General features: G+C 53.7%; 1 protein-coding gene across 2 annotated transcripts in view; it reads left to right on the top strand.

Annotated features, from left to right (window-relative positions):
- Nucleotides 1-26,482, top strand: part of LOC122386810 (HEAT repeat-containing protein 5B-like) — a 90,720-nt gene that overhangs the window by 1,337 nt on the left and 62,901 nt on the right. The window contains exon 2 of one of the 2 annotated variants that reach the window (XM_043376450.1): nt 201-368. Coding sequence is in view for 1 of the 2 variants with exons in the window: in XM_043376448.1 (XP_043232383.1) it covers nt 3,300-3,425 (126 nt within the window). In the remaining variant the exon portion in view is untranslated. Of the gene's footprint in view, nt 1-200; nt 369-2,898; nt 3,426-26,482 lie in introns of those variants that run through there. The other variant, XM_043376448.1, reaches the window with a different exon arrangement.

Below are 26,482 nucleotides of genomic sequence, written 5' to 3'. Positions count from 1 at the left end.
CAAGCATCCTACACCTTAGAATCAAATGCATGCTTTTTGTTGTTTTTCACTCTTTTTGGATCTAATCAAATCAGCAGTTTTTCATTCTCTCTCCCCTATTTTTGGTGGGTAATTTTCCCCTCTGACACCCAAGACAAAACTCAATTTTGGGACACTGCAAAGTTTTCATGTATTTTCTCACATCACATATCCTTTTTCAGGTCAAGCAGTCTACTCCCTGCAAAGTCAATCAAGTGGTGTGTAGCTACACATGTCCCTTGGATATGTTTACTTTTTAATCCTGACTCACAAGAGCCATCCTGACTCACAAGAGCCATTAGAAGAAAGCAAGAAGAGAAGCAGAGGATAGTTGGCCTCCTCCACTCCAGGTAAGTTATTTTCTCCAGCACCTCACCCACCAGCTCTTCGTCCAGTGGCTGCCTTTTCACCACAATGCAGCTGCTGGCTGGTGCTGCGCCTGTCGGGCCCTGTATAGCGTTATGTCGGTACCAAGGGACGTCGTTCGCCGACGGTGGCCAGATTGAATGGCCGGCAGCCGGTCTCCAGCGGCCGTCGAGGTAGGCTGTTCGTACTTCGTACTGCAGAGCTCGGTCTCCAGACGATAGAGACTGGCTGCCGACGTCACATGTGGTTGCTCCGCACTGGACCTGGGAGATATATGAACGGAATGGAACCTAGAAACTGAGCCTGGATAGGAAAGGCAAGAACGAAGTTGATGGATGGAAACAAAGTTGGGTGGGGATTGGCATGTAGATATCTTAGCCTGTTGAATTTGGCAAGCAGTAACGACATACCTAGTACCTACCTGTCTGCTTGTCACACATTTCCGGCGATAAGGCGCCATCGAAACATTCGAAATGTTTCATCGGGCATGAACGTATGGATAGTTGTCACATAGGTGTATCAGTCAATCAGACTTGGATGGGCTTATTCGCAGTGAGGCCTGAACCGTTCTCAGCAGGCTTATTTTTCTCCTGAGCGACGAGACTCCTCTAATACAAGTTCCAGCTCCGCGATTGCTCTGCACCGGCAGCCGACTGTCGGTTTTTCTTGGTGGTATTGGCCGGAAGTTGCCGGCTGTAACCGTTCGGCTGTGCTGCCGCAGCATTTTCACCGACCCATGACGTTTCCACGGCGGTTGCCGGATGTCTGATTCAGCACGTCGGTCATATTACCCCGCCCGGCCACCACTACTGCTGCTGTAACCACCTCCACCGGGCTCCGGACGGCTGGTTAGTTATCAGGGCTCAGCGGCGTCTCTGCGCCTCGATGCAGGTCGTCAAACTAGTGACTGGGGACGGTATGAAGGAGATATCACGGTGAAACGTGTATATTCTAGCTGATGAGGGTGGTCGTTTCATGAAATGGCTTATGAGATGCTACATTGGGGCTACATTGACAAAGGTTGTCATTGGAATGGCTACACAGCAGCCATCGTTTGTTTTTAACGTCAGCCGCTACGTGGTTGGTGAGAATCATTCGTGTTGTAATTGCCCTGACCGTGGTCTGCATTTGCATTGTTACCTTCCCTGGATTTCATGGAGTCTGACCAGTGCACATTCCGGGCTCCGTTTTATCGCAATTTACCGGGAAGAATGGCGCTGTGTGCACCAGCGGCCTTCCTTTCCTGGATTTGTGGTGGCATTCGGTGAGCCTCATCCAACGACAGGCTGCTCATTTGGTCGCAGGATTTGCTCTCGGTTCGTCTAGTTTAAATGTGAAGGATCAAAACATGGATATAACACAGGTGAGAGCTATGTATCTTATGCGCGGTCATCGCATTGCGCTCCTTGGGATCCGGGAGTCTACCTCGCCCCGTGCCGACTGGATGAAGCTGAGTTTTGACAGCCTCCCACGAGAGGTCGGTATCGGCATTGTGAAGTTCGTGGATGGATCGAGTGGTGTGGGGGCTACTCAATCCGGCCTTCCAAGTGTGGGGTCGGCTTGGATTCACGGTTTGAGTTGTCGAACAATGAGCAGTGACGTCATATCTATTGGACTTATGAATGTCCGCTTCGGTCGGTACCTACTGCGAGTCTGGAAAAAAAAACCTTGTCACAAAAAAACTGTCACCTGTCACATCAGCCTCTGGCAGTCGAGACGGTCTACCCTAGTTCCAATTTTGAGCCGACGTCAGCTTGCCACGCTGCACTGAGCGGTCTCAGCGTGGGGTAGCGGACTGTCCTCTCCCCCAAGCTCGCCGACGGCACCGGGATTATCCGGACGCGTTGTCCTGGCCGACGTCACACCGACCCCCTTTCACCAATCACCTCAGTCTCACAGTACGGCCTATCCGTCGCATACGGCACGTCTGAGATTCAACGATTGTGTTGTCTGGTGGCAGCACCATGGCAGGCATGTACTAGATAGGATGCGGTTGAGTGCTGACTGTTGAGGACCGCCACCGCCAACTGATGTGAGAGACTGGTCACCTGAATGGCGAGAGGGGCGGGCCAGGTCAGCCCGTGTGAGTGCAACAGGTGGTGGCGGCTCATCTGTCCACACCGCTATCAGCACGGCCTGCCATTCCGCGGATGCTCCGCCTCCGCCCCCCAGTCGGCTGGTTGTTGATGTTTCGCTGACAAATGGTCCCGGGACGCCGTGGCGGCGGCGGCGGTGGGTGGTAGGCCGGTCCCAGACGCCTGACTTGGCACTGCTGCGGGCGGCGGCGCGGCGAGGCGGGTCTGACGGCTGGCCGACTCCAGTGATAGCCCGGCGGCCGCGCGGGAGCCGCACGTGCGGCGCTGTGTGTGACAGGGACGCCCAGTCGAGGCGCCGTGTGACCCGCGTGTGGAACGTCTCGGTCTGGCCCGTCAGTGTGTATCGTGCGAGCGCTTAAGAGTGAGCTTATAGTGGACAGTCTGAGACACACACACACACACACACACACACGGCTGTGGGTAGCCACTGGAGATGCTCATGATTTGTGATTATTGCCGCCGTGGTTAGTGAGAGCGAATCGTGGTGAGATCGCAGCTGAGGTGCTGGCAGTGAGACGCGGGTAGCGCTGAGGTCCTGGCCTTCCCTAGTGTGGGCAGTGGTAACTGCTGAGAGGATTTGGAAGTGTTGGAAGTCCAGTCGTTAGCAAGTTCCAGGAGTGACGTTTCGGCTGAAGCAAGACTGTGTCATCAGTCATCTGTCGCCTGATACCGCAGTGCATCTTATACGACCTGAATTAGCTTCATTCGGCTCGGAGTGACGCGGGGTTTTCTGTCGAGCCTGTATCAGCCAGAGCTGCCAGTGGCCAGTGTCGGTGTCACTCGGTGTCAGTGTGTCAGTGTCGGAGAGCTGCCGTCGCCATGGCGTGGAGTCAGTGGCGGAGCAGTGTCACCCAGGCGGCTCAGCGGGTGGCGCGCGGCACCGAGGCCTGGATCCAGGCCCAGGGCGCCGCCAAACGAGCCGAGCAGCAGCGGCGCACCGAGGAGGTTAGTTCCCCGCGCACACAGACAGCAGGCTAGCTCCACTAGGCTGTAGTCCACCGAGGAGGTTAGTTCCGCGCGCACACGGACACTAATCGCGGCGGCGATAACACCCAAACGGTCACCGTCCCGCTGTGAACCGGAATTAACCGCATCGCACAGGGACTGGGTGATTTATGTATGTCTGAAACTGGTTATTGGTGTCAGTCTGTGCAGTTTTGCTTCTTTCAAATCCTTGCCTACACCTGTCCGTTCATCAAATGCTCTTTCAGTTTACACCAATGACTGCATGGTACCTTTCCACATTTACCTATCTGGAGGCTTAGATCACCCATCCAATTACCATCGCTACCTGTCTTTCCCTCCCCTCCCACGCCCAGGTTCTCCTCTCACCAGCGTGTCACTCCCCCCCCCCCCCCACCCCCACCTCAGCACTGCCCGAGCCAACTCCCTAATCCCCGCTCGTCGCCCGGCCTACCGATTGGGCCCCCCGCCCGCCGGTGATGGCAGCCGTGGCGCCGGAGCTGGGCTCGGCTCGGGCCGTCGGGATGGGCACAGGACGTACCGGCGATTAGACGGGAGCCGGGAGGATCGCAGAGGTCCCCTGTGACGGGTCGCGCTGCTAATGGGAGTGCCTGAACTCGGGTCGGGGTCGGTAGGGGCACTCTACTACAGGTCGGACTCTGCGTGGCCAGTGCCTGACCAGACGAGGCTAGTGGTAATGACAAGTCGTGCCATCCTGTCAAGTCATCTTTCAAGGTGTCCCTACCTAAGGATGAGTTCTTAGCCTTTGCACTAGCCTGGTCTGACCGGGTGCGCGGTGGCTGATACTGCCCTGAGAGATGAGTTATTGGACAGCCGGCCGGTGCCGTATGAGACAAGTGACGGCTCTTGTTTTGTGACGAACTGAGAGGAACCATAGGTAAAGGTCTGACTGAGTCCAGTTATTGAGCGTGGGTGTGGGAACGCTCGCCACACTCTGCCAATCCTGAACCTGTCGTGACCTTGTGCTTTGCCTGTCATCGCAGTGCAGTTCGCATGGTGAATTGGCCGTCGCTTGCAACGTCACTGTGAGGTCTAACGACGGGCGGAAGGTGGCGGATGGGCCGATGGGCCGTTATGGAACGGGTGGCAACGGAGTTTGGAATCGCTTCGTGCTGAACATGTTGACTTGAGCCAAATCTGCGCCGTCTCTGGTCTAGCTGCTTCCCGTCCTTGTCACTTGGTCCTCGTTCTTCCCGGCATACTCGTAGATTACTTGCATTTCTTGCATTGCGACGAGCTGGTAAAATAGACGTCTGCCCGAGCAGCAGTGCGGGTCGCCGTTGCCGGCTAAGCTTTTCGCCGTTCAACGGATCGCACTTAATTGCAGACGCTTGTTCTGTGGCTGTAGAAGGCGTCGCATCACGGCGACGGTAACATTATCCCTAAAGCGAAATCCGCTGTATCACGCGGAACGCGCCGGCTGAATGCGAAGCGCGTGTCAAAACTGAGGGCCGGCTATTGTTGGTCACGCGACAGCGGAGTCCGTCTGTCGTTTCTCGGATGGTTGGGAGACCTGCCCGGTCTATACCGGTTCTGTGGGCCGTAATTGGGCAAAATAGGCGACAGGCGGCGGTGACAGGCAAATATGAAGTACGAGAATCATTCCGGTGTGGCAAAGTAATCACTGAGTAGTTAACTAATCGCCGCGGGGTGACATGTCCCTACAAACTATCCTTCTCTCTCATTACGCTTGGGAGCTCGAATTCAACCTTGTCGCATTCACACTTCACAGTCCACCCTGCCGTTACCTCCAAAGTCACCAAGTTCACCACCCACCCTGCTACACTCACACTACCCTCAGTCCCGTCCCCCGTGCCACCCCTCACATCCCTCCCAGCCCTCCCAGCCCTCCCAGCCACCCACAGGATCACGGCTCGCATCTGTTCTCCGTACCGGTAGCTCGCTCCGCACCATAAAGGCAGCCATCGCGCCTCTGGGGCGCTGAAGTTGCGTCGTTGAGCGCTGATGTTTGTGTGCGGGCTGATCAGAAGTCGGTCGTCATGGGGTGATGCGGCTGCGAACAAAGCCGGTGTGAGTCAGCCGCCGCGCGGACCCCGCTCTGCCCTGTCTGGTGTCTGTGAGGGGACTGGATGGGGAGCTGCAAGGGGCGCAGAGCCCCCGGGGCTAGAAGAGGGGCAGCGTAATATCACCACTAGCTTCGGTGATAGATTTACGCCAATATCGAGGTGGTCGGCTCGAATATATGCAGCATAGATTGGAACTGCGTTTGCTGTCTGGAAAGACCTCAGGCGACGAGAATGAACCTCGTCTGAGATACAAAGGGCTGGGTGTCCACCTGTCTAGAAAAGCCGCCCAAATTACCATCTGCCCGAATCGCGCGAAACATGGCGATTGGCGTCACGGTTTGCGTCCTCTGTTTACACGCGACATAAACACGGACAGAAATGGCACTGGTTCGGACTGTGGGCTGGCATCGTTACCGGTTCCCGCGGGCTGTGCTGTCCGTATCCAACCCGCGGACCTCTCAGTTCCACAATCTGCTCTGTCCCGCCGGAGCCTGTGTCGCTGGCGGCGCTGATTCGGCGCCTGTGAGACGCGACGGCGGCGCACATCCGCTGGCGTGCAACAACAACCCGTCTTGTCCGGCGTCACATCCTGCCTATACCGAGCGCTGACTGGCCGAGCGGGGATGGCCCTGTCCTGTGTGTGTAGCGTTGGCTAGCTCGTCGGGAGGTCGAGACTTGATAAATGTAGACTTGTTTTTTGACAGCAGTGCTACATTTGTAAGCGGCATTTGATAGTGTGGAAATACACAGATGGAATATGTTTGATTAGAGTCTCATGATAACAAGTTTTTAGATTATGTATGTGTAGGTTTTAAGGAATTCGGAAGAAGTTTTTGGTTAAAATGTTTAAGTCATTTAAAAATTTCACATATTGATTGCTCTCATTTCGCACATAAAGTTGTTACGTAGACATTTTAGCGTGACCCAGCCAATATCATATCATATGCCCATATAAAAACGATTCCATTCCCATACCTTTTTCCAAACCTTCCTCCGCTGCCGTGAGCTGCCAGTGGACGGTATTACCCACCGGCCTGGCCGGCGAATTGCCCTCGGCGCCGCCACTGGCCGTGCTCTATCAGCCTCCGCCCGGCTATCTGACGGCCGTGTCAGGCCGCTGTCAGCTCCCAAACCGGACACTGCTCGACTATCAGCCAGGCGAACGGCAACTCCATGAACCAGCCGACCATCCCCAGCACCTCACCAAAAATACCCAGCGGCGGCGACGGTGACTGCGCACTCCCGTATATGGCAATCGGAGATCGGAGCGAGCCGTGCGCGACTGGCGACTGCTTTGTATTCCCGATCGCCGAGCGGCCGGACGCCCGGAGCCGCACGCGCCCGTCGTGTGGCATTGTGCCGGCTGTCGGGTGATAGTGATCCTGGAGACACGCCGGTGATTGGAGACGCAGGGATGAAGGCCGTGGTCTGTGAGATCAGATGGCACCGGGAGAGTTGGTCCGGTCCTTAGTGGTCCATGGTGGTCCGAACATGGTTTTAGAAGGTCGCTTGGTACCGTGTGGTACGTTATGGCTCCGTGTGGCTGTGGTACTGGGATTGAGTGAAGTTTTAGCCATCTGAGATTGCTATGGTGATTCCAGGGCCATTTGTGGCCTGAGTTAGAAGAGCGAGGCTTAAATTATATCAGGGGATTTAAACTGGTACAAATCGAATGGCGTGCCTCCATCGTTCTTTCTCGGGCATGGACGTCCCTGCCGCACCCACCCTTCCACTCATCCACCCGCCGTCTCAAGCTCGTTTGTCACTCTTTCCACCCACCCCGTCCGGCACTCGTCAACCGGCAGGTGATGACAGCGGCGGCGGCAGGTGACTCCTCTCGTGACCGGCGCCCGTCCGCTGCCAACAGTCGTAACACCGCTACGGACCACGCTACCGGCTGTGGTGGCAGAGGTGTTTGGGTTGTGTGAATCGCTGGGGGAGTGGTAGCCGACTCCATCACACCACGACCGACCTTGAGGGAGGGGAGGGGTAAAAGGGGCGCAGGTGGTCTGCAGCCGGTCTGCCATGACCCCCCCCCCCCCCGACAGACGCGTCGGGACCGCGGGGGGGGGGGCTGCATGGTACGACTTTATTCAGCTGCGAACATGCGGGAGCAGCTGTCGTGGCGTGCCGGGTGGGTGTTAGATCGGACACGATATCCGGCTGCTCGTGTGTGATAGTGTGGTGATCATAGCGGCATCAGACAGACGCCGACCTTCGTTTTCCTGACGGGTCATGATGCAGTAGAAGTCTGCGGTGAATATAGCTCACTACGGGCCATGACGAAACGGTGAGCAATATCCGCACCGCTGGTCTCCGAATTGGACGTCTTGTACGAGACTGGAGGCTCTGCTGTCCGACGTCCGTGTGAAATAATACAGCACAATGTTTTCTCTATATGACGCCAGACTGAGGCACGGGACTTCCGTCGCTCCGTCCCGTCGGAGTCATACCGTCGGACACTGAGACAGGAAATTCTGTGGTCATCTCATTCTCGTCTGCTCCATACTGCCAACGCCGGTCCGTCGGGAGAAGTCCTGTTCTGCTGTCCGTCCCTACTGCCCACCAGCGACCGGGATTCAGCCGAAATAGCGGTGGAGCTAACATGAAAAATGGGAGAATATACGACTTTTGCGTCCTCGTAACGGGCTCCAGCGATAGTGTCTGGTGGACACAGTTTCTGTTCAAAATAACTGTGTTTTTCACTTCTGTCCCTTTCCGCCAGCCGGGGTCTGAAGGCGCGCAGGATTGATGAGGATAATAATGAGTTATCCTTTTACCCATGAGTGGTCACTTTGTTCATCGTCTAGTAGAGGCGCTCACCACCTGTTGAGTATTCACCCTGAACTGCTAATATTTCACCGGAAATTATGTGTCCTGATATGTTTGACCCATATTATATCCGGGTTTCTACAAAGAGACACTCGGGCTGTATAGGGTGATGCAGTTCACCCAGCGTCCATCTACGTGACCTCTCCTGTACTCTCGGGCGCCCCGAGGGACCCCGTGAACCCCTCTGACCCTCCTCTGTCTCATCAGTGGACGGTGGCTCCAGCCCGATTGCCTGTGCACTTTTAATGCCGACGGGACGCTGCACGGTCGTCGGGCGAGCTCGGTACGCCAGGGCGGCTGACAGCCGCTCGTCGCTGGCCGTCGCTTCTCGTCTCTCATCTAGTCCTCGCTCGTCTCGTCGCTCGTCGTCTTGTCGTCCCTCGTCGTCTCGTCGTTGCTCGTCTCGTCGCTCGTCTCTGGGTGGTCGACTCCGCGGCTGCATCCGACGCTAAAACGGGCGCAGAACGCGTGTGTTTTTGGTTAGCGTGGACGCCGAAGTGTTTTGTTTTTCACCTGAGTCGGCTCGTGGGTGGGTGGTTGTACGCTGGTTTGGCTCCGTGTGGGTGGCACGGCTCTGCCGGGCTCACGCGTGTGTCGGTCGGTGGGTCGGTAATCAAGGAGGAAAGGTAGAAAGGTAGTCTGTCTCGTCAGCTGGCTGTGTTGCTGATGTTGCTGGCAGTGTTCGCACTCACGGAGGCTGGTCGAGAGCTGACAGAGGCCGTGTTGGATGTCAGTCTTCTGTCTGGTCGGGATGACGGCAGCGGCGGGCGCTGTCAGACTGTCGCGAGCTGCAAGGTGCAGACGGGCTCCTGCTGTTTTCCGTCTGCCTCCTGGCCTCATTTCTGGTCACCTGTCTAGACTGGCAGAGGGTGTGGCCCACTCTGACGCTGGGCTCCACGTGTGGTCACTTATCCAGTAGGAGGCTTATCATCTACATTAGGGTTGCAGCGGGTGTGCTTCTCTATCCATGGGATCACTTTCCGGTCACAGGGTGGAAAAAGTAAAGATGACATCGCATGCTGCTCGCCATTCTTCACATTCAGTCCTGTATTAATAAGATTCCCCTTGGGATTGTCATGTGGTCATGTTGTTAATGATGTTTGTTTGCGGCTCCTCATTTCAGTATGTACCGCCACACCAACCATAGATGACAAATGAATAGTCACAAGCTTCACGTCTTGTTTCCATACATCATACTCGCTCACACCATTTACATATGAGCTGCACGACGGGGTGTGTCTCAATGCTGTGACACATGATCCATCTCTCCTACTGCTTTGGAAAACGCGGCCCAGCCGGAACTGACCTGACCAGCCATTCGGAATCCGTCCTAACATCGCCAACACTATGCAACAAAAAATGAAAAATTTTCTGTTCCTGGAAAGCGACCGAATTTTTCTTATTCATTGGGTCCTATTATAACCGAAATGGGCATTAGTTTTGATCTGAAAATGCTTTTCCGGTTTTCAGAGACGATTTTCGATTTTTGGCCCCGAAATTCGGTTTTTGGCCCACCGTGTCCGATGTAATTGAGTAATCGACTCGCGGTAACTTTCATCGCCTTTCCTATGCCACAAGCTTTCGAATGATATCTGGTTTTTCATATTTGCGTGCAAAAATAACGTCATAAATCTATGTTAAAGTAAGAAAATGTTTAAATTTTGTAAAAATTTGACATTTTTTCGATTTCATTTCAAAATAGAGGAAAGACTAAAGGCCCCATCCAAATTCTGAGCCCAGTTCCTTGAAGAGCATTCAATTTCCGTTCGGAAGGTACCTTTTTAGTGCATTTTATCGGATTCCTGTGGCGTCCAGATTGAGTTAACCTAAACACATATCCTAAGTCATATCACATAGCATTAACCTGATAACGTATGTTAACGCCATAGGATCAACGAGGGGTCAACTGAGGTCATTTTGTTGACCCCTTGTGACCTCGGGTCACACGCAGGAACTTACTTTTGAGCAGTCCTGTCGCTCAGAATCTTGATCTGTTGGGGGCCCGTTTTTCAAGTGACTCAATCTGGACGCCACAGTAAACCGATAAAATGCACTAGAATAGTACCTTCCGAACGGAAATTGAATGCTCTTCAAGGAACTGGGCTCAGAATTTGGATAGGGCCTTTAGTTTTTCTCTTTTTTGAAATGAAATCGAAAAAAATGTCAAATTTTTACAAAATTTCAATATTTTCTTACTTTAACATAGATTTATGACGTTATTTTTACACGCAAATATGCAAAACCGGATATCATTCGAAAGCTTGTGGCATAGGAAGGGCGATGAAAGTTACCGCGAGTCGATTACTCAATTACACCGGACACAGTGCGCCAAAAACCGAATTTCGGGGCCAAAAATCGAAAATCGTCTCTGAAAACCGGAAAAACATTTTCAGATCAAAACAAATCCCCATTTCGGTTATAATGGGACCCAATGAGTCCAAAAAAATCGGTCGTTACTCAGGAACAAAATGACTGTTGCATAGTGCAATTGATGGCGAGTGATGCGCTGGATCCGGTGGAATTGGGCCATCATCATCTATCATGAGCCATTCTGAGCCATCACGAATGAGACGGGACTATTTTAGGACATTGCTGTCGACTTTTACTGGCCCAGAGTGACGCCGAATTGAGAAGAGTCAATCCGAGCTTTTCAGTTCGTCACTAAACCATCCGAGTACGTCAGAGTTTCAGCATTCGTTCTGAGGTACCCCAACATCTCTGAGCCATGGTGAGCCATCGTGAGCCAATGTGAGCCATCGTGAATCACCATGAGCCGCGATGATCAGTTCAGCTAGTCTGGCGTTGCTGCCGGCAGAATTAATGGAATCAGTCGCGTCGGTTGGCAGCTGCGCGCAGCGGGCTGTGGAATAGGGTGTGCCCCTATCATCTGACTGGGACGGTATGACTGGTGCGCGGGGCTGGCGCTGCTGCAGCGGAGGCTTTAGTGGTACATTGCAAGGAGTGGGCAATGCACATAGTTACGCTGTGGTGTGAGCTGATAGATGAAATGAGCAGATGTCTGGCCGTTGTGACCCTGCCCAATGCCCATGGCCTAAGTGCCCAGTCATGCCGCCTACGCCCTGCAGTCTTAGGCCTGTCAGTAAGGATAAGCGCTGTCAACGCTGCCAAGGAGCAGCATACCATCCTCTCGATGAATGGGCTCCGGTCTTATGTCAGAGGCCGATAGCCGTCACATCCCTCCAAAGCGTAACGTCGCACACCAAGCCATGGCGTTACACCGAGTTCTTGCGCATTCCAGACCCGGACTTTGATAGATGTTCCTGGCGCAATTCAAACACCACGTATGCCGTGAGACGGCCTTTGTAGTAGTCAGATGTCAAACAGTTCTCTCAGCGGCGAATTTGGTGTTTGTTTTAACCCTGCTGTTGGGCTGATGTATGTTTAAATGGGTTTGCTCCTGTGAGTGGCCATTTATCTGAAGTTTGGAAAATGTCTGACATCTTGTTTTCATTGCGGCTTCCTTATAAGCTTATTCCATGCGGAGAGGTACTTTGAGCTAGCCTGTTCCTAGGTGATCTCTCTAATCTCGCAAACTTTGACTGTACTTTGATAGTGCATGGAAGATGCTCGCCCGCCTTCGTCCTCCTGGCTTTAAAGTTGCAGGTTTTAGCACCGAAGTTCTTTATGCCCTTGCCTCATCGCTAAATTTTTCGTGGTTATGTTTTGATGAATTCGAGATGAAATCATCACTGACGAGGGTGTGTTATATCTGAATTTATCAGCTAATGAGATTAAAACCCATCGGTTCCATGGTGATGCTATGCTCATTAGGCAATGACCGCAAGATATGCGATCACACTTGCAGGTTGTTTTAAAATCATCGAGTCCATGGTATAATTCCACCTCATTCCGTCTATATTTGTCACCTAATGCGCCGCCTGCCCTCTCCGGTCAGTTTGCCGGGCCGGCGCGGGAGAGGGATCGATGGGGAGGGGTGTTGGCGGGGGGGGGGTCGTCGGGCAGCATCCGTCGCCGCCGACGTCGGGCAGTTGTCCGCCGACGCGCTGCCGTGACGGTCACCGACCGCGGACAGTGCCGACGGCGGTGGAGAGCCGTCAGGAACAGAGTGACGGCTGTGGAGCAGAGGGTGATCGCGGCAGAACGGAGGGTGACTGCTGCGGAGCAGAGGGTTTGACTGCGGCGGAACGGAGGGTGATCCGAGTGGAGAGCTGCAGGGTCAGATCAAGGTCAGACGGTGCCAGCTGCGGCAGCAGCGGTGGTCAGACGGGTCAGACTGGTGTCAGATGATGTCTGGTTGGTGGCATTTTATATCAGACAGGTGTCAGACGGGTCAGATAAGGTGTCGGGAAGGTGTCAAACGTATAAGAAAGGTGACATGGAGGGTGTCAGACTAGACATGACTAAAGAGTATATGATAATTGTACGTAGGAAATTAGATGACGCAGAGGACTAAGCAGGAGAGAGCCATGAGATCAGCCAGCTTGTGTCGGGAGTTGCGACCATCTGTAAGGACCTGCCTCTGTTGTAGGCGCTGAGAGATAGGTGCTGGTGCAATCTAACAATGAGAGTTGCTGATGGACCGGCTCTGCTGACCTCCCATGTTGCACTGGTCATGCTGTCCTGGCCAGGGTCGGCCGGTCGGCTCCGTTTTTTCGGTCACGGTCGGCAGTCTCATTTCTCACTTGGCACTGACCCTGACGGAGCGCCATCAGATCAACTAACTCTGCATGAGCGTCAGCAAATAGGTCCACTGTGGCTCGCTGCACCGTCACGGAGGGGTACTGGCGCCGGAGATAGCCCGGCAGTGGGGCATTATATTCCGATCAGGACTCCTGCGGGTTATCAGATCTTCAGTTGACTTCGCTGCCACTGCAAAAGACTGTGTTTTTACCGCTCATGTGAGGTATGGCTGGTGTCATGACTATCAACCGTCTGGTCGGCTAGGTAAATATTGCCGGCGGTATCTATTTAGTCAGTAGGTATCGTTCAGTTATCAGTCCATTTCAGTCCATGCAAAATAGCAGATGAAACGATAATTATGCCTCCGTAACGGAAAGTATATTCGAAGTGGGTGGTCTTCGATGAGTTATGTCTATGAAGGTCACATTAGCAATGAGTTATGGCTGTAAAGATCAACTTATCGGCCTATTTTGCAGCGCTAGCAACATGAGGTACGGCAGTTGCTTCGAGATAAAATGTGTATTTGCTTGATTGGTGCTGCGTTTTTAATGATTGGCTTTCAATTCCTCTCTGTTGGCAAGATCAAGTATTACCCAACTTTGTCTCGTGGGAGGTGGCGACTCCCGAGGTCTCCCTGATCCCTCGTTCTACGATCCAACTTTTCCACATCCAATTAGTTGCGGCCTTACTTCTTCAGATAGTTTCCCCCGGCTGCATGCACGAAATTACCATCATGGCCATGATCTTGTTGTCATGAACGCGCCCAGCTCCGTCGGGCCCTCGGTCCCGGGGGTTCTAACAGACACTCCACCGGTCAGTGTGCCTGTTAGCGGTAATCGAATGCGAGCCATCGCGAGCCGACACAAATTGGATCCGGCCGGCACTCGGTGGCGCCCCGGAGGTCCGCTAATCAGATAGATGAGTTTCGTATGGAGATTCCACCGTGCCTCCGGCAGACAGGTGGGTGCGCCACTTCCGGCGACTGACCGGTCTGCCCCCCCCCCCCCCCGGACGGTAGCATTCTGGTAGGTCCATTGAATATTGAGAGAAGACCGGTCGGGTGGTCGCGAAAGGTTTATTTCCAAATACGGTTGGCTGTCATGCAGGGTTGGCAGGGGGTGGCAAAAACTGGTTTTTGCCAGTGGTTTTAACCGGTTTAAACCGGCTGGCAGAAACCCTGGTGGCAAAAACTGGCAAAAACTGGCAAAAAATCAGATGGCCAAACCTACAACTTTTCTAGTTAGGAATGGATTTGAAATGTACAGAAATGCATTTAATGCATTTCTGGTAGTTATATAGATGCACTTAACATTCTGAAGTTGCCTCATTACTTATCCCTGCTTAAAATGTCTATGCAATTATACATGTCGGTAGACATCCACAACGGAATGTATTTCCATGTAAGGGGAGAGTGGGACAAGGCGGCCTCGGTAAGTAGGGTGTCATGCGGTGCCGTGCGCATATCAATGGCAGATGCCTCTTCGCACTTCTGATTGTGCAGGACTCACCCAGTCACCCTTGCATTGGCTCATTTATTACCCCCAAAAGACATCTTACTAGCTCCTTATGGATAGCCCATGAAAATGTTTCTGAGTTAGGTATGAAACATTTCAATGGTCAATGTCACTTCTGTTTGAAAGCATAAAGCTTTCACCGAATTCTCCTTAAAATGTTTCCTGTTCAAAATCATGTCTAGGCATAGCATTGTGATATTCTGAGTTTTTGCCAGTTTTTGCCACTTTTTGCCGGTTAAAACCGGTTTAAACCGGCAAATGGCATAAACTAGTTTTTACTGGCAAAAATGCCAACCCTGCTGTCATGGTCACATAGCGGTCTGAGAAAAGATGTATTTCCTTGGTGTAATCGTTCAATCGGAGAGCAGCTAGGTACATTGCAAATATTTCTGTGAATGGTGTCCGAAATCTTTTGGCGAATCGTCGCTGCATGGATGCAAAAAAAATACTTGCATTGAACGAGCATTGGTTTTATGATTCTTATAATCTCATCAAGTAATTGTTTAAAGTTTCTGGTCAGAACCAGAGCATCCCCTTTATCACTGCGCCGGTGACGTACGAACCGGCTGCGGGCTGACGTCGCCTGGCCTCCAATAAGGGCAGCGTCTGCCGGCGTCTGGCACGTCTGGAACGGCGGCGACAGAGCACTGGGCTGGTGTGGGTCGGATATTGTGACCAGCAGCGGGTCATCCGGCTTTCGGCCGCCGCGGCGGAAGAGACGGTGGGATGGAAAGGTGCTGGTCATACTGTGGCCGTGGGCGGGGTTATAGAGGTCTGGTGGATGAGCAAAGCACAGGCCACCTAGCCATATCTGGAGGCTTTGGGACGAACCGCTGGATATCCAGGACCATTAGTGAGCACTGATCACAGGACCCTCAGGCATGTGATCACTGATCAGGATCGGAACACTGAATGTCGAAGCTGAGGTCGTGTCACTGGTTACGAGCTGGTGACCGTTCACCGAGGCCCTTGAATAGGGCTGACTTCAGAAATGTATTCGGAGAGACCTACGAGGCCCCAGACAAGGTCTTGGACTCGCGAGTGTCATCGTGTTCATTGGGCCCAATGATGCCGAATGGAGGACTGGTTACAGTCAGCGGAGCGGGTCTGTAATGGAACGATCGATCTCCCGTCGTCCAACTCTGAGACAGTTCACCAACTGTTTGCAGACTGTTTCCGGGCGAGGAGCACGTAGTTCCCGAACTGTCTCAGCTCTGTTTGATATCGCTCGCTCTTGTTTGCCGTCACTGTAAATTGAACACAAAACTGTTCAGTTTCACATCAAACGGTAGACTCGGTTGCTACGTAATTGTTGCGTAACTAAGATCCATTGACAAAGCCTGACGTAACGATCAAACGGTTGCAGGGTTATCTCATCTGCTGTTTGACGACTGACACCAGAAATGTAATTGAATGAAGTTCTGCTATTTTTGTTTATCTGCTGCACCACCTGCACAGATATCGATGCATCAGCTTATTGAAAATATGTTCCAGTAAACCATCAGTTATTCTGCCCCGAATTATGAGATCCACGGCACGGAGACCTGACCGTGAGTCGTGACTTCTCCGAAAGCGCAGCTGATCCGGTGGCATACGGATTACGGACGACTGGCGGGAATTTGACGCCCACGTCCTATGCCGGAGTGAGATCTGACTTTTCTATCTCAGTCCTGAATACTGGACTGCCGACGATGCTGCCTTATCTCCTGCCCAGCTGTGACCAGTGACCTGCCGCGTCCAGTGACCTGTCGCATCCGGCGTTCTCCTGCCTGCGTCCGCCCGCAGTGACGCATGCCGTCCAGCCCGACCAGCCGGATGTATGCGGTCTGACGTGTCCCCTCTGGAGCAGGGCAGCTGTGGCCTGTGTGCGGTCAGTCCCCTGGCCAGCTGCAGGCTGCGTCTCCGCGCCAGAGCTCTGTGAGTGACAGCAGTGCTGTTCAGTGCCGGCTAGCAGCGGCGTATTTAGAAAATCGCGAAGGGGGGGGGGGCCAAGGGTTTGGAGGGCGCCACCTCACCCAAGGAGGGCGCCATACGGTCGCGAGATAAAAAATCGCTCAGTGGGGGTTGGGGGGTTGGGAGGCGTTTTTTACCATGCCACCAGTTTTTTTTTTTTTTGCGTAACCTCGTATAGGTCGTGCTGCATTGATTTTGCATCGTGTGTATTCTTTATACTCCAGGTCACAAAAGGTCAAGTGTTCTTGAAATGCTGCGCCGAAGGCGCGCGAAATTTTTGAAAACAACCTTTTCCTCCGCTTTTTAGGCACGCCTTTTATACGATCACTGTTCAAAGCTCCTCTCGCTCTTTTACCAAATTTGAAGGTGTAAAAAATACCTAAGGTTTGGTCGGGCCGCTGCCACACAAACTGTACAGAAAGCTTGGCTCATGGGTGTCGATGTATAAAAGTTTATTGGCGGTGGCATATCTACGCACCAGATCACCGTATCGGATTGATACCGGAGCGCGAGATGCGTAAACATCATCCAAATTACCTCAGACCAGCCTTCATAGCCTTCTCACAGATGCATACAGTGTACCCACATAACCAGTTTCAATCACCGAAACTTCAGATGCCTGCTGTTGCGCCCGAACCTGTTGACAATACTTAATCGTAATCCATATAGATGCCATGATGCACGTAAAGTAGGATCAATCCGTGTCGCCGACCCTGACGAGCCTCTGATGGGGGCCGGGACATTTATTGTAGCGGAGGAAAAACTTCGCTGAATTTTGAAGAATGTATTGAAGAAATCCGGACGATAGATGATGACGAACGGTAGATGAGGGTGAATTGAAGAACGCAGAGTAGACAGGTAGACCAGAGAAAACACAGGCACTGTCGATGGTCACTGTTGTCCGCCGAGGCGGACACACCGGCGCCGCCGCGGACGGGGGCGCCGTCGGATTCACTCGCAAACGCCGGCGCACGTCGGGGCGCCGGCGAATTCGCGCACTGCCACTGAGCTGGGCTCAGTGGCGTTCACTGGGCACACGAACGGGGTGCCGTCGGAATCGTGCTCGGTGGCACGATTCCGTCACTGTTCACAGCACCGGCGCACTTCGGGGCGCCGGCGGAATCGCGCACCGCCGCCGAGAACTGCACTCGGTGGCGTTCAAAACACGACTGCCCGCAACGACTCGAGAAGCCGCCGCGGACAAAGAGAACAGTCAGGTCGTACATCTAAAAGCACTCAGAAAGCGAAACTAGAAACCGGTGAGAAAAGTCAGAAAAAGGCTTACACAGCACGTTCGGTAAAAGGATACGGTGCGCGGCGAGCACGCCCAGCCGTCAAGTGAAGCGATAGCGCGAGTGACAAATTGTAGGCAATTAAAACATGAGACGAGAAATAACACAAGAGGTGGTCCAGACTCACTGGGAACGACCAACCCAGCGATAGGTCACGCGTTGCTGTCAAGTGTAAAGCGATACCGCGAGTGAAACATGGTGAGAACGGACAAAGGGCAAAGTGAGGGAGAGAGAACACAAACTGGCTTTCCATTTCGTCGGTGACACACTCCTCCCCTGTGATCGACTAGACAGGAGATTACATTATCATCGAACACCGACGGAATACTCTGTACAGTGTACATTCAATTCACGTGTTCACTGGAAGGTTTTCGCGAGTTCTTTCTAAAACTACACAAGTATATACAGATTCACGTTGCACTCAATCACAAAGTCATGACGAAGACAATCACTTTCGGCACCTTCGACGATAGTTCAGTGTGTTAGCTAGACGTTGACCTGGTCAGCTACACATCAGTCCACTGACCGCGTCACTGTCATCACTCTTTAGGTCAGTGTCCGGCGCCCAGTGTACAGCTACACTAGAAACGCAAATGTTCGCACGGCTGTTGTCGGTTTCCGTTGTCATCTACCAGAACAGCTGATGTGTTGTCCTTCCAGCAGTCAGCTGATCGGTCGCCGTTCGCAGTAGGTCAGCAGGGTCCCTCGCCGTCTCAGTTTCCCCTCGGTAGTCAAGGTCAGTGTCACCGGCGTCGCGGGGTGGCACGCGCCAGACAGCTGAGCCCCCCCGCTCCCAGATGTCACGCGTGCCTGATGGCCGGCTGCGCGGACAGGGGAGGGGAAGGCGGTCCATGTGGCGAGCCGGACTGGAGGGGGACACGGGAAAAGACATAAATCTCGGCGAGTTTGGGGTCTGCTCCACGGGACGGAGGGTGGAATAAAGTTACAGAAATGGTCTAAAACCAGGTTCAGTGAGTCAGTAGGAGCACGGTCGAAAGGACAGCTGACAGGATGTGGGAACACTGTGGCGGCGAGCCCGTTGACTAATGCTGAACGGCTTCTTCTAGGACGGCGACCTTGGTGACCGGCCGTGTGTAGGTCGCTCCATTCGTTGTGACGATTCGCACAGCGCGCACTCGTCCGTCCGGTCCTGGCAGGAGCTCTGTTACCCGAGCGAGGGGCCAGAGTCCTCTCGGTGTGCCAGGCTCGTTCATGACGACCACGTCGTCGACTTGTAGGTTTCTGGCCTCCTTCTGCCATTTTCTTCTTTGTATGAGTGTTTGCAGATACTCTTTCTTCCATCGGCTCCAGACGTGCTCGGCGATTGCTTGGGTTCGTCGCCATCTCTTTCTGGAACACGTGTCATTTTTGAAGTCTCCTGGGGATGCGGCCGAGTTGACCCTCCCCAAAAGGAAGTGGTTGGGCGTGAGGGCTGTCAGGTCACGCACGTCGTCTGCGACATGAGTGATTGGCCGGCTGTTCACCATGTTTTCTACTTCACAGAAGACAGTAGCGAGAATCTCGTCGGTCGTCACTTGGTTGTGCAGCACGACTGAAAGCGCTCGTTTCACTGATCCTACCAGCCTTTCCCACACACCGCCGAAGTGTGGGGCGGCCGGCGGGTTCCAGCGCCAGATGATGTGACGCTGGGTCAGTTCGTCAGATATCTTCCGCTGATCGAGCCTGCTCAGCGCTTCCCTCAGTTCTCGTTCGCCGCCCTTCAGATTGGTTCCGTTGTCAGAACAGATTTTCATCGGGCGTCCGCGTCTTGCGATGAATCGTCGCAGTCCCATCACAAAGCTGTCCGTGTCCATTGAGCACGTCACTTCCAAGTGAATGGCTCTTGTGGCCAGGCAGGTGAACAGTAGCCCGAACCTTTTTTCTGTCCGTCGGAATTTCTTGACCAGCAGTGGGCCGAAGAAATCCAGCCCCACGGTGCTGAATGCATGCGAGGCATCAAAGCGCTCGACTGGCAGGTCAGCCATTCGGGGTTGGCTTGGACGGGCACTTCTGTTGCGACAAAAGGCACAGTTGTGTAGCACCTTTTTTACCTGGGCCCGACCTCTTGGGATCCAGAAGCGCTGCCGAACTTCATTCAGAGTATGCTCGACTCCTGAGTGTAGTGAATGACGGTGCTCCTCCTCGATGATGAGTCTCGTCACCTCGGTGTCAGGGGGCAGCAGCACTGGGTGCCGAGCATCTTCCAGCAGTGGCGAGTTGCTCAATCTTCCGCCGACTCTCAGCATTCCTCTGTCGTCTAGAAATGGTGAGAGGTCTGCGATGCTGCTGGCCTTTTTTCCACCTTGTATCTGTCGTCCCTTTTTCAGCGCCATGCGCTCATCGCCGTAGCTTTCGTCCTGGATAGCGCACAGGATGACGTCTTCTGCCTTTTGAAGCTCCTCAGCCTGGAGCGGACCAGTCTGCTGCACTTCAGATGTGTCTGCCTTTGATTTGCAGTTCCTGACAAATCGCAGCATCCATGCTGTGGTCCTCTTGTACTTTGTCCATGACGAGTACTTTGACGGGTCCGGGAGCCAGCTTCTTCTCTTGGACACAGCTGACATGTAGATGTCTGCGTCTGTTTTCACTTCCGGGTCTGAAGATGACAGATCACTGACTTCTGGTTGAGCCGGCCACGCCTCTTCACCGGCTGTCAGGAACGCAGGGCCAGTCAGCCAGACGGTGTCATCTTTCAAGGCGGACGCTGTCGTGCCTCTTGTGCACTTGTCGGCGGGGTTCAGTTTGCCCGGGCAGTGCTTCCATTGTCTCTTAGTTGACATGTCTTGAATTTCAGCCACACGGTTGGCCACGAATGTGCTGAATCTTCTGCTCTCATTCGAGATGTATCCCAGGACGACTTTGCTGTCGCTCCAGTAGATCACGTCTGCTTGGGCCATGGACGGGAGCTCTCTCAACATTGCATCCACCAGTCGCACGGCAAGCACTGCCGCTTGCAGTTCGAGTCTGACGATGGATAGCTGTTTCAGTGGAGCAACCCTCGTTTTGCTGATGATGAACGCGCTGTGATGTGTCTGATTGTCTGATTCCGTTGTGCGTAAATAGGCCACCGCACCGAAGGCATTTTCTGAAGCATCACAGAACACGTGTAGCTGTTTTTTCCCAGTCGGTTTGCTTGCTGGGAGCAGACATCTGTCGATGTAGACTTCTCTCAGGTTCGGCAGTTCTTGGAGCCAGCTCTCCCACTGCAGCCTTTCATTACCTTCCAACTCCTCGTCCCAGTCGAGTTGCAGCATCCAGAGCTTCTGCATGAGGATTTTTGCCGTGATCAGGTAAGGAGCGGCGATGCCCAGGGGGTCGAAGATTGACGCCGTTTTCCTGAGCACTCCTCGTTTGGTCGCCTGCGTCTCACTGTCTCGAAACCGGAAACTGAGCGAGTCTCGTTCAGCGTCCCATACAACACCCAGGGCTCCTTCGGCAGGGAGATGAGTGCCGTAAAAGTCGAGCTCGGGGTGCGCCTGCTCCTCAGGTGGGATACTGCCCAGCACCTCGCGCGAATTGCTCATCCATTTCACGAGCCGGAAGCCACCCTTGGACAGCAGATCTGTGACACCCTTTCTCACTGCTCGAGCCGCTGACACGGTTTGTTCTGAATGGAGGAAGTCGTCCATATAGAAACTGTTGTGAAGCGCGGATGTAGTTTCTTCATCCAGTTCGACTTCTGCAGCGTGATCGGTGATTGTTTTGCGCAGCACGAAGTTAGCGGACGCTGGCGATGATTTGGCCCCAAATATGGCGACTTGCATCTCGTAGACTTCTGGTTCTTGTCCGTCGTTCAGGTCTCGCCAGAGGAAGCTTTGGGCCGATCTGTCCTGCTTGATGATTTTCACCTGGTGATACATTTCTTGGATATCCGCTACTAAGGCCACACCCTTTTCACGGAATCGTAGCAGGACGCCGGTCAGATTTTTCAGCAAATCTGGCCCGGCGAGTAGCTGGTTGTTGAGTGAGATGCCTCGCACCTGAGCAGCGGCATCGAAAACCACGCGGAATTTCCGGGGCTTATTCGGGTTGCTGACTGAGTGGTGTGGGAGATACCAGCGGTTTGTTGTCTCGGCTGCCTCTTCTGCAGTCAGTTTTCTGGCGTACCCTTTTTCCAGGTAGGACTCAATCGTGGTCTTGTAGGCTTTAGCCTTTTCTGGGTTCTGTTTCAACCGTTTTTCGGTGCTTATCAGACGCCTGGTTGCCATTTCCTTGTTGTCCGGCAATTTGATGTCGTCTTTCTTCCACAGAAGTCCTGTTTGGTATCGGTTCTTTGACACTTTGGTGGTTGTTTCCTCCAGAATCTGCTGAGCTCGTTTGTCTTCGATTGATTGCGTCACACTCTTTTCGTACTTGGTTCCGAATGACTCTGTACTCCACCACTCCCTGAGCATTGCCTCAAACTCAGACTCTGGGGAGACGCTGTCCTTTCTTATGAACATTGCCAGGCGAGTGGCTGCCGGAGCCAGATGTGTCATCAGCCCGGTCAGCGCCCAGCCGAACGCCGTTCGAACAGCTATCGGCTGGCCGGGCTGCCCCACTCTCACTTCACGCTGGATAATGGCCTCGACGACATTTGCTCCCAGTAGGAGCTCAACCTCCCCATCGGTGCAGTCTGGGATATCGAGATCCTTGAGGTGTTTCATTTTCTGCAGCTGCTCGTGCGTCACTCGCGGTCGGTTGACTTCCAGTTCAGGAATCGACCAGGCTTCTGGAACCGTTATTTTTGCCTGGTCGCCGATGGCTGAGATTTGGAGAGAGACACGAGCTGCTGGTCGTTCTTTGATACCGTCAACGGTTCTCAGGTTCAGTTTTTCAGTCTTGTCTTTCTTGTCCATTTTGTCCAGAAGCGAGTCTGTTAAAAAGGACGTCTCTGCCCCGGGGTCGAGGAGGGCGAATGTCTGATGGGGAGAGTTTTTCAGATACACCGTCACGGGGACCACCTGCAGCAGTGCTCCGGTTTCATGGCCGCCGTAGCAGACTGAGGCGGCCACCACACGCGTCTGCTCTCCTCCCCGTTCTGGCTCCCTCTCTCGTTTGTTTTCCTTTTCTCGGGTTTCCCGACTGGTGCCGGCCGCCGGCGAGGGCGCCTGGGCGGCGGCGTTCACACGCGCCGCGCCGTGGAGAAGGCGGTTATGGCGCTGCCGACACCCGTCTAAACCGCAGGTCCTGGTGCGCGTGCATTGACGCATGATGTGTCCTCTGTCTAGGCACGCCATGCACAGACCTTTAGAGAGCACAAACATCATTCTTTCGCTCTTCTCAAGCGATTTGAAACTGTCACAGTGGTTGAGGATGTGCGCTCCTCCACATTTCACACAAGACAGTTTCAGCGGCACGGCGGCCGACGCTCCGGTGGCATGGGCGGCTCGCCTCGCTGCTGATTCCTTCCTGTGCGAACTTTTCACGGCATCTGGGGTGCAGAGAAGAGCCACTTTCACCTGTTCTTCCAGCCACGTGTCCAAATCCATCAAGGTGGGCTCTTTGGGCTGCAGCTGTAGCGTCACCTTTGCCCATTCTCTGCGCAGATGCGGTGGCAGCTTTGAGACAGCGCGGCGGAGATTTTGAGTGCTGATGAGGTCTGCTTCATAGCCCTGCGACTGCAGAATCTGTACGGCGCAGTGCACAGTGGCTTGAAAGTTCTCTAGCGATGATGGATTGTCTTCTGAAGGTGCATCTGCGCTGAAGATGGCATTGAGGTGGGCATTAATTACCTCACCACTCTGGCCAAAGCGGTCTTTTAAAGTCCTGAGGGCTTGGTTGTACAGGGCTCCGTCATACAGCATGCCCGCAATCGCCTGCCTCGCCCTTCCCGCCACAGCGGCCTGTAGATGGGCCATTCGCTCCGCATCACTGAGCGACGGTTGATTGTGGACGAGCGCGTGGAACAGGCCGATCCACCGCGGCCATTCAGAGGAGTCTCCTGTGTACACCGGAAGCTGAAGTTTCGGTATACTTTTCGCAAACGCAGATGCGTGCACCGATGGTCGCATTACCGGCTGCGCCGGTGTCTGGTCATTGGGGAGTTCATCGATCCATGACTGCCTGCTCCGTTGGGGGCTAGCTTGGACCGGGTCAGCTGGGACAGCTCGGACAGGGCGGTGAAGTGACAGCTGTGGTTGAGGAGGCTCTAGGAGTGTAAGTTGTCTCTCATTCTCGTTTCCTATGTCCTGTGGCTCGATGTTTTCTTCTAAGAAGTCGTTCCTTCTGTCGGCGTTCAGCTGATCAAGTTCAAACTCACTTCGAAATTGTGCCTCGAGCTCAGCTTGTGCCGCTTCATCTTTTGCGATTTGCAGCTCACGTCGTCTTCTCACTTCATCTTCATGGCGCTTCAACTCCTCTTGCTGCCGCCTCAACTTCTCTTCTTGTTGCTGCTTTCTCTCCGCTTCCTGTCGCTCCATCTCCAGTCGTTTTTCCAACTGTTTCACATGCAGAGCCCTTTTTCGCGCCGTGAGCTGAGCCTCAGCGGATGCGCGGGATGCTGACGAACTGGAGCTCACCTGAGACGCCGCGCGTCGGACTGAACCGTGACCCAGCCGCGAGTCAGGGCGCGGCTGCTGCAGCGTCGAAACCTCCATGGTTTCTTCAGTTTCTATCGTCACAGGAACTCCGCCGACAGCGCCTTCACTTTGCGGTCTCTCTTCTTGTTCTTCCATTTTCGATGAAGTTTCCTCCGCTTCTGATTTCTTCTGGCCTGATCCGGCCCGGAGGACCATTAAATGTCGCCGACCCTGACGAGCCTCTGATGGGGGCCGGGACATTTATTGTAGCGGAGGAAAAACTTCGCTGAATTTTGAAGAATGTATTGAAGAAATCCGGACGATAGATGATGACGAACGGTAGATGAGGGTGAATTGAAGAACGCAGAGTAGACAGGTAGACCAGAGAAAACACAGGCACTGTCGATGGTCACTGTTGTCCGCCGAGGCGGACACACCGGCGCCGCCGCGGACGGGGGCGCCGTCGGATTCACTCGCAAACGCCGGCGCACGTCGGGGCGCCGGCGAATTCGCGCACTGCCACTGAGCTGGGCTCAGTGGCGTTCACTGGGCACACGAACGGGGTGCCGTCGGAATCGTGCTCGGTGGCACGATTCCGTCACTGTTCACAGCACCGGCGCACTTCGGGGCGCCGGCGGAATCGCGCACCGCCGCCGAGAACTGCACTCGGTGGCGTTCAAAACACGACTGCCCGCAACGACTCGAGAAGCCGCCGCGGACAAAGAGAACAGTCAGGTCGTACATCTAAAAGCACTCAGAAAGCGAAACTAGAAACCGGTGAGAAAAGTCAGAAAAAGGCTTACACAGCACGTTCGGTAAAAGGATACGGTGCGCGGCGAGCACGCCCAGCCGTCAAGTGAAGCGATAGCGCGAGTGACAAATTGTAGGCAATTAAAACATGAGACGAGAAATAACACAAGAGGTGGTCCAGACTCACTGGGAACGACCAACCCAGCGATAGGTCACGCGTTGCTGTCAAGTGTAAAGCGATACCGCGAGTGAAACATGGTGAGAACGGACAAAGGGCAAAGTGAGGGAGAGAGAACACAAACTGGCTTTCCATTTCGTCGGTGACAATCCGTTAAGACCAAAGACGTGTTTTATGCATCGTAGAGCGTAGATAGTTTTGGTAGGTATAGATACTTCATTCATTGTGCTGAATGCACGTTCATTTGTGGCAGTTTTCACAGGCAAGACATCAACTATGTGCAATAGAACGACTAAGTTGAAAAACATGCCAAAGGAGTAAATAAATGATAGGAGGGCAGCGATCAACGGATGTTGCCAATAGGTAGAAGGGCTGCGATCCACAGGAGGGCACTAATAGGTAGAAGAGCCCCGATCAACATCCCGAGTTTCGACAGTAGGGCACCGATAGGTAGGAAGTTGGCGAGCAGCAGGAGGGCGCCAATGGATAGAAGGGCAGCGATCAACAGGAGGGCACCAATAGGTAGGAGGGCGCCGATCAACAATCAACAGGAGGGCGCCACGAAGTAAGAGGGTGGCGAGGAACAGGAGAGCACCAATAGGAGGGTGGCGATCAACAAGAGGTCGCCAATAGGTGGGAGGGCGGTCATCAACTGGAAGTCGCCAATGAGCGGAAGGGTGACGATTAAAATGGGGGTGGCAATGGTGAGGAGGGCGCCTTTGCTCAAGAGGATGACACGAACAGGAGGGCGTCTGTGCGGAGGGCGCTGGTCAACAGGAAGGTGCCAGTGGATAGGAGGGCGGTGATCAACAGGAGGGTGCCAGTGGTTAGGAGGGCGGCGATCTACACGAGGGCGCCAATAGGAGAAGGGCCCCGATTAACATTCAACAGGAAGGACTAGGGAACCAATAGGTAGGAGGGCGGCAGCGGCGTATTTAGAAAATCGCGAAGGGGGGGGGCCAAGGGTTTGGAGGGCGCCACCTCACCCAAGGAGGGCGCCATACGGTCGCGAGATAAAAAATCGCTCAGTGGGGGTTGGGGGGTTGGGAGGCGTTTTTTACCATGCCACCAGTTTTTTTTTTGCGTAACCTCGTATAGGTCGTGCTGCATTGATTTTGCATCGTGTGTATTCTTTATACTCCAGGTCACAAAAGGTCAAGTGTTCTTGAAATGCTGCGCCGAAGGCGCGCGAAATTTTTGAAAACAACCTTTTCCTCCGCTTTTTAGGCACGCCTTTTATACGATCACTGTTCAAAGCTCCTCTCGCTCTTTTACCAAATTTGAAGGTGTAAAAAATACCTAAGGTTTAG

Source organism: Amphibalanus amphitrite, unplaced genomic scaffold (genome assembly GCF_019059575.1).
Source record: "Amphibalanus amphitrite isolate SeventyFive unplaced genomic scaffold, NRLGWU_Aamphi_draft 000263F_arrow, whole genome shotgun sequence".
Lineage (NCBI taxonomy): Eukaryota > Metazoa > Arthropoda > Thecostraca > Balanomorpha > Balanidae > Amphibalanus > Amphibalanus amphitrite.
The sequence above is the reverse complement of the archived record's forward strand: the minus strand, read 5'-3'. Positions and strand labels throughout refer to the sequence as shown.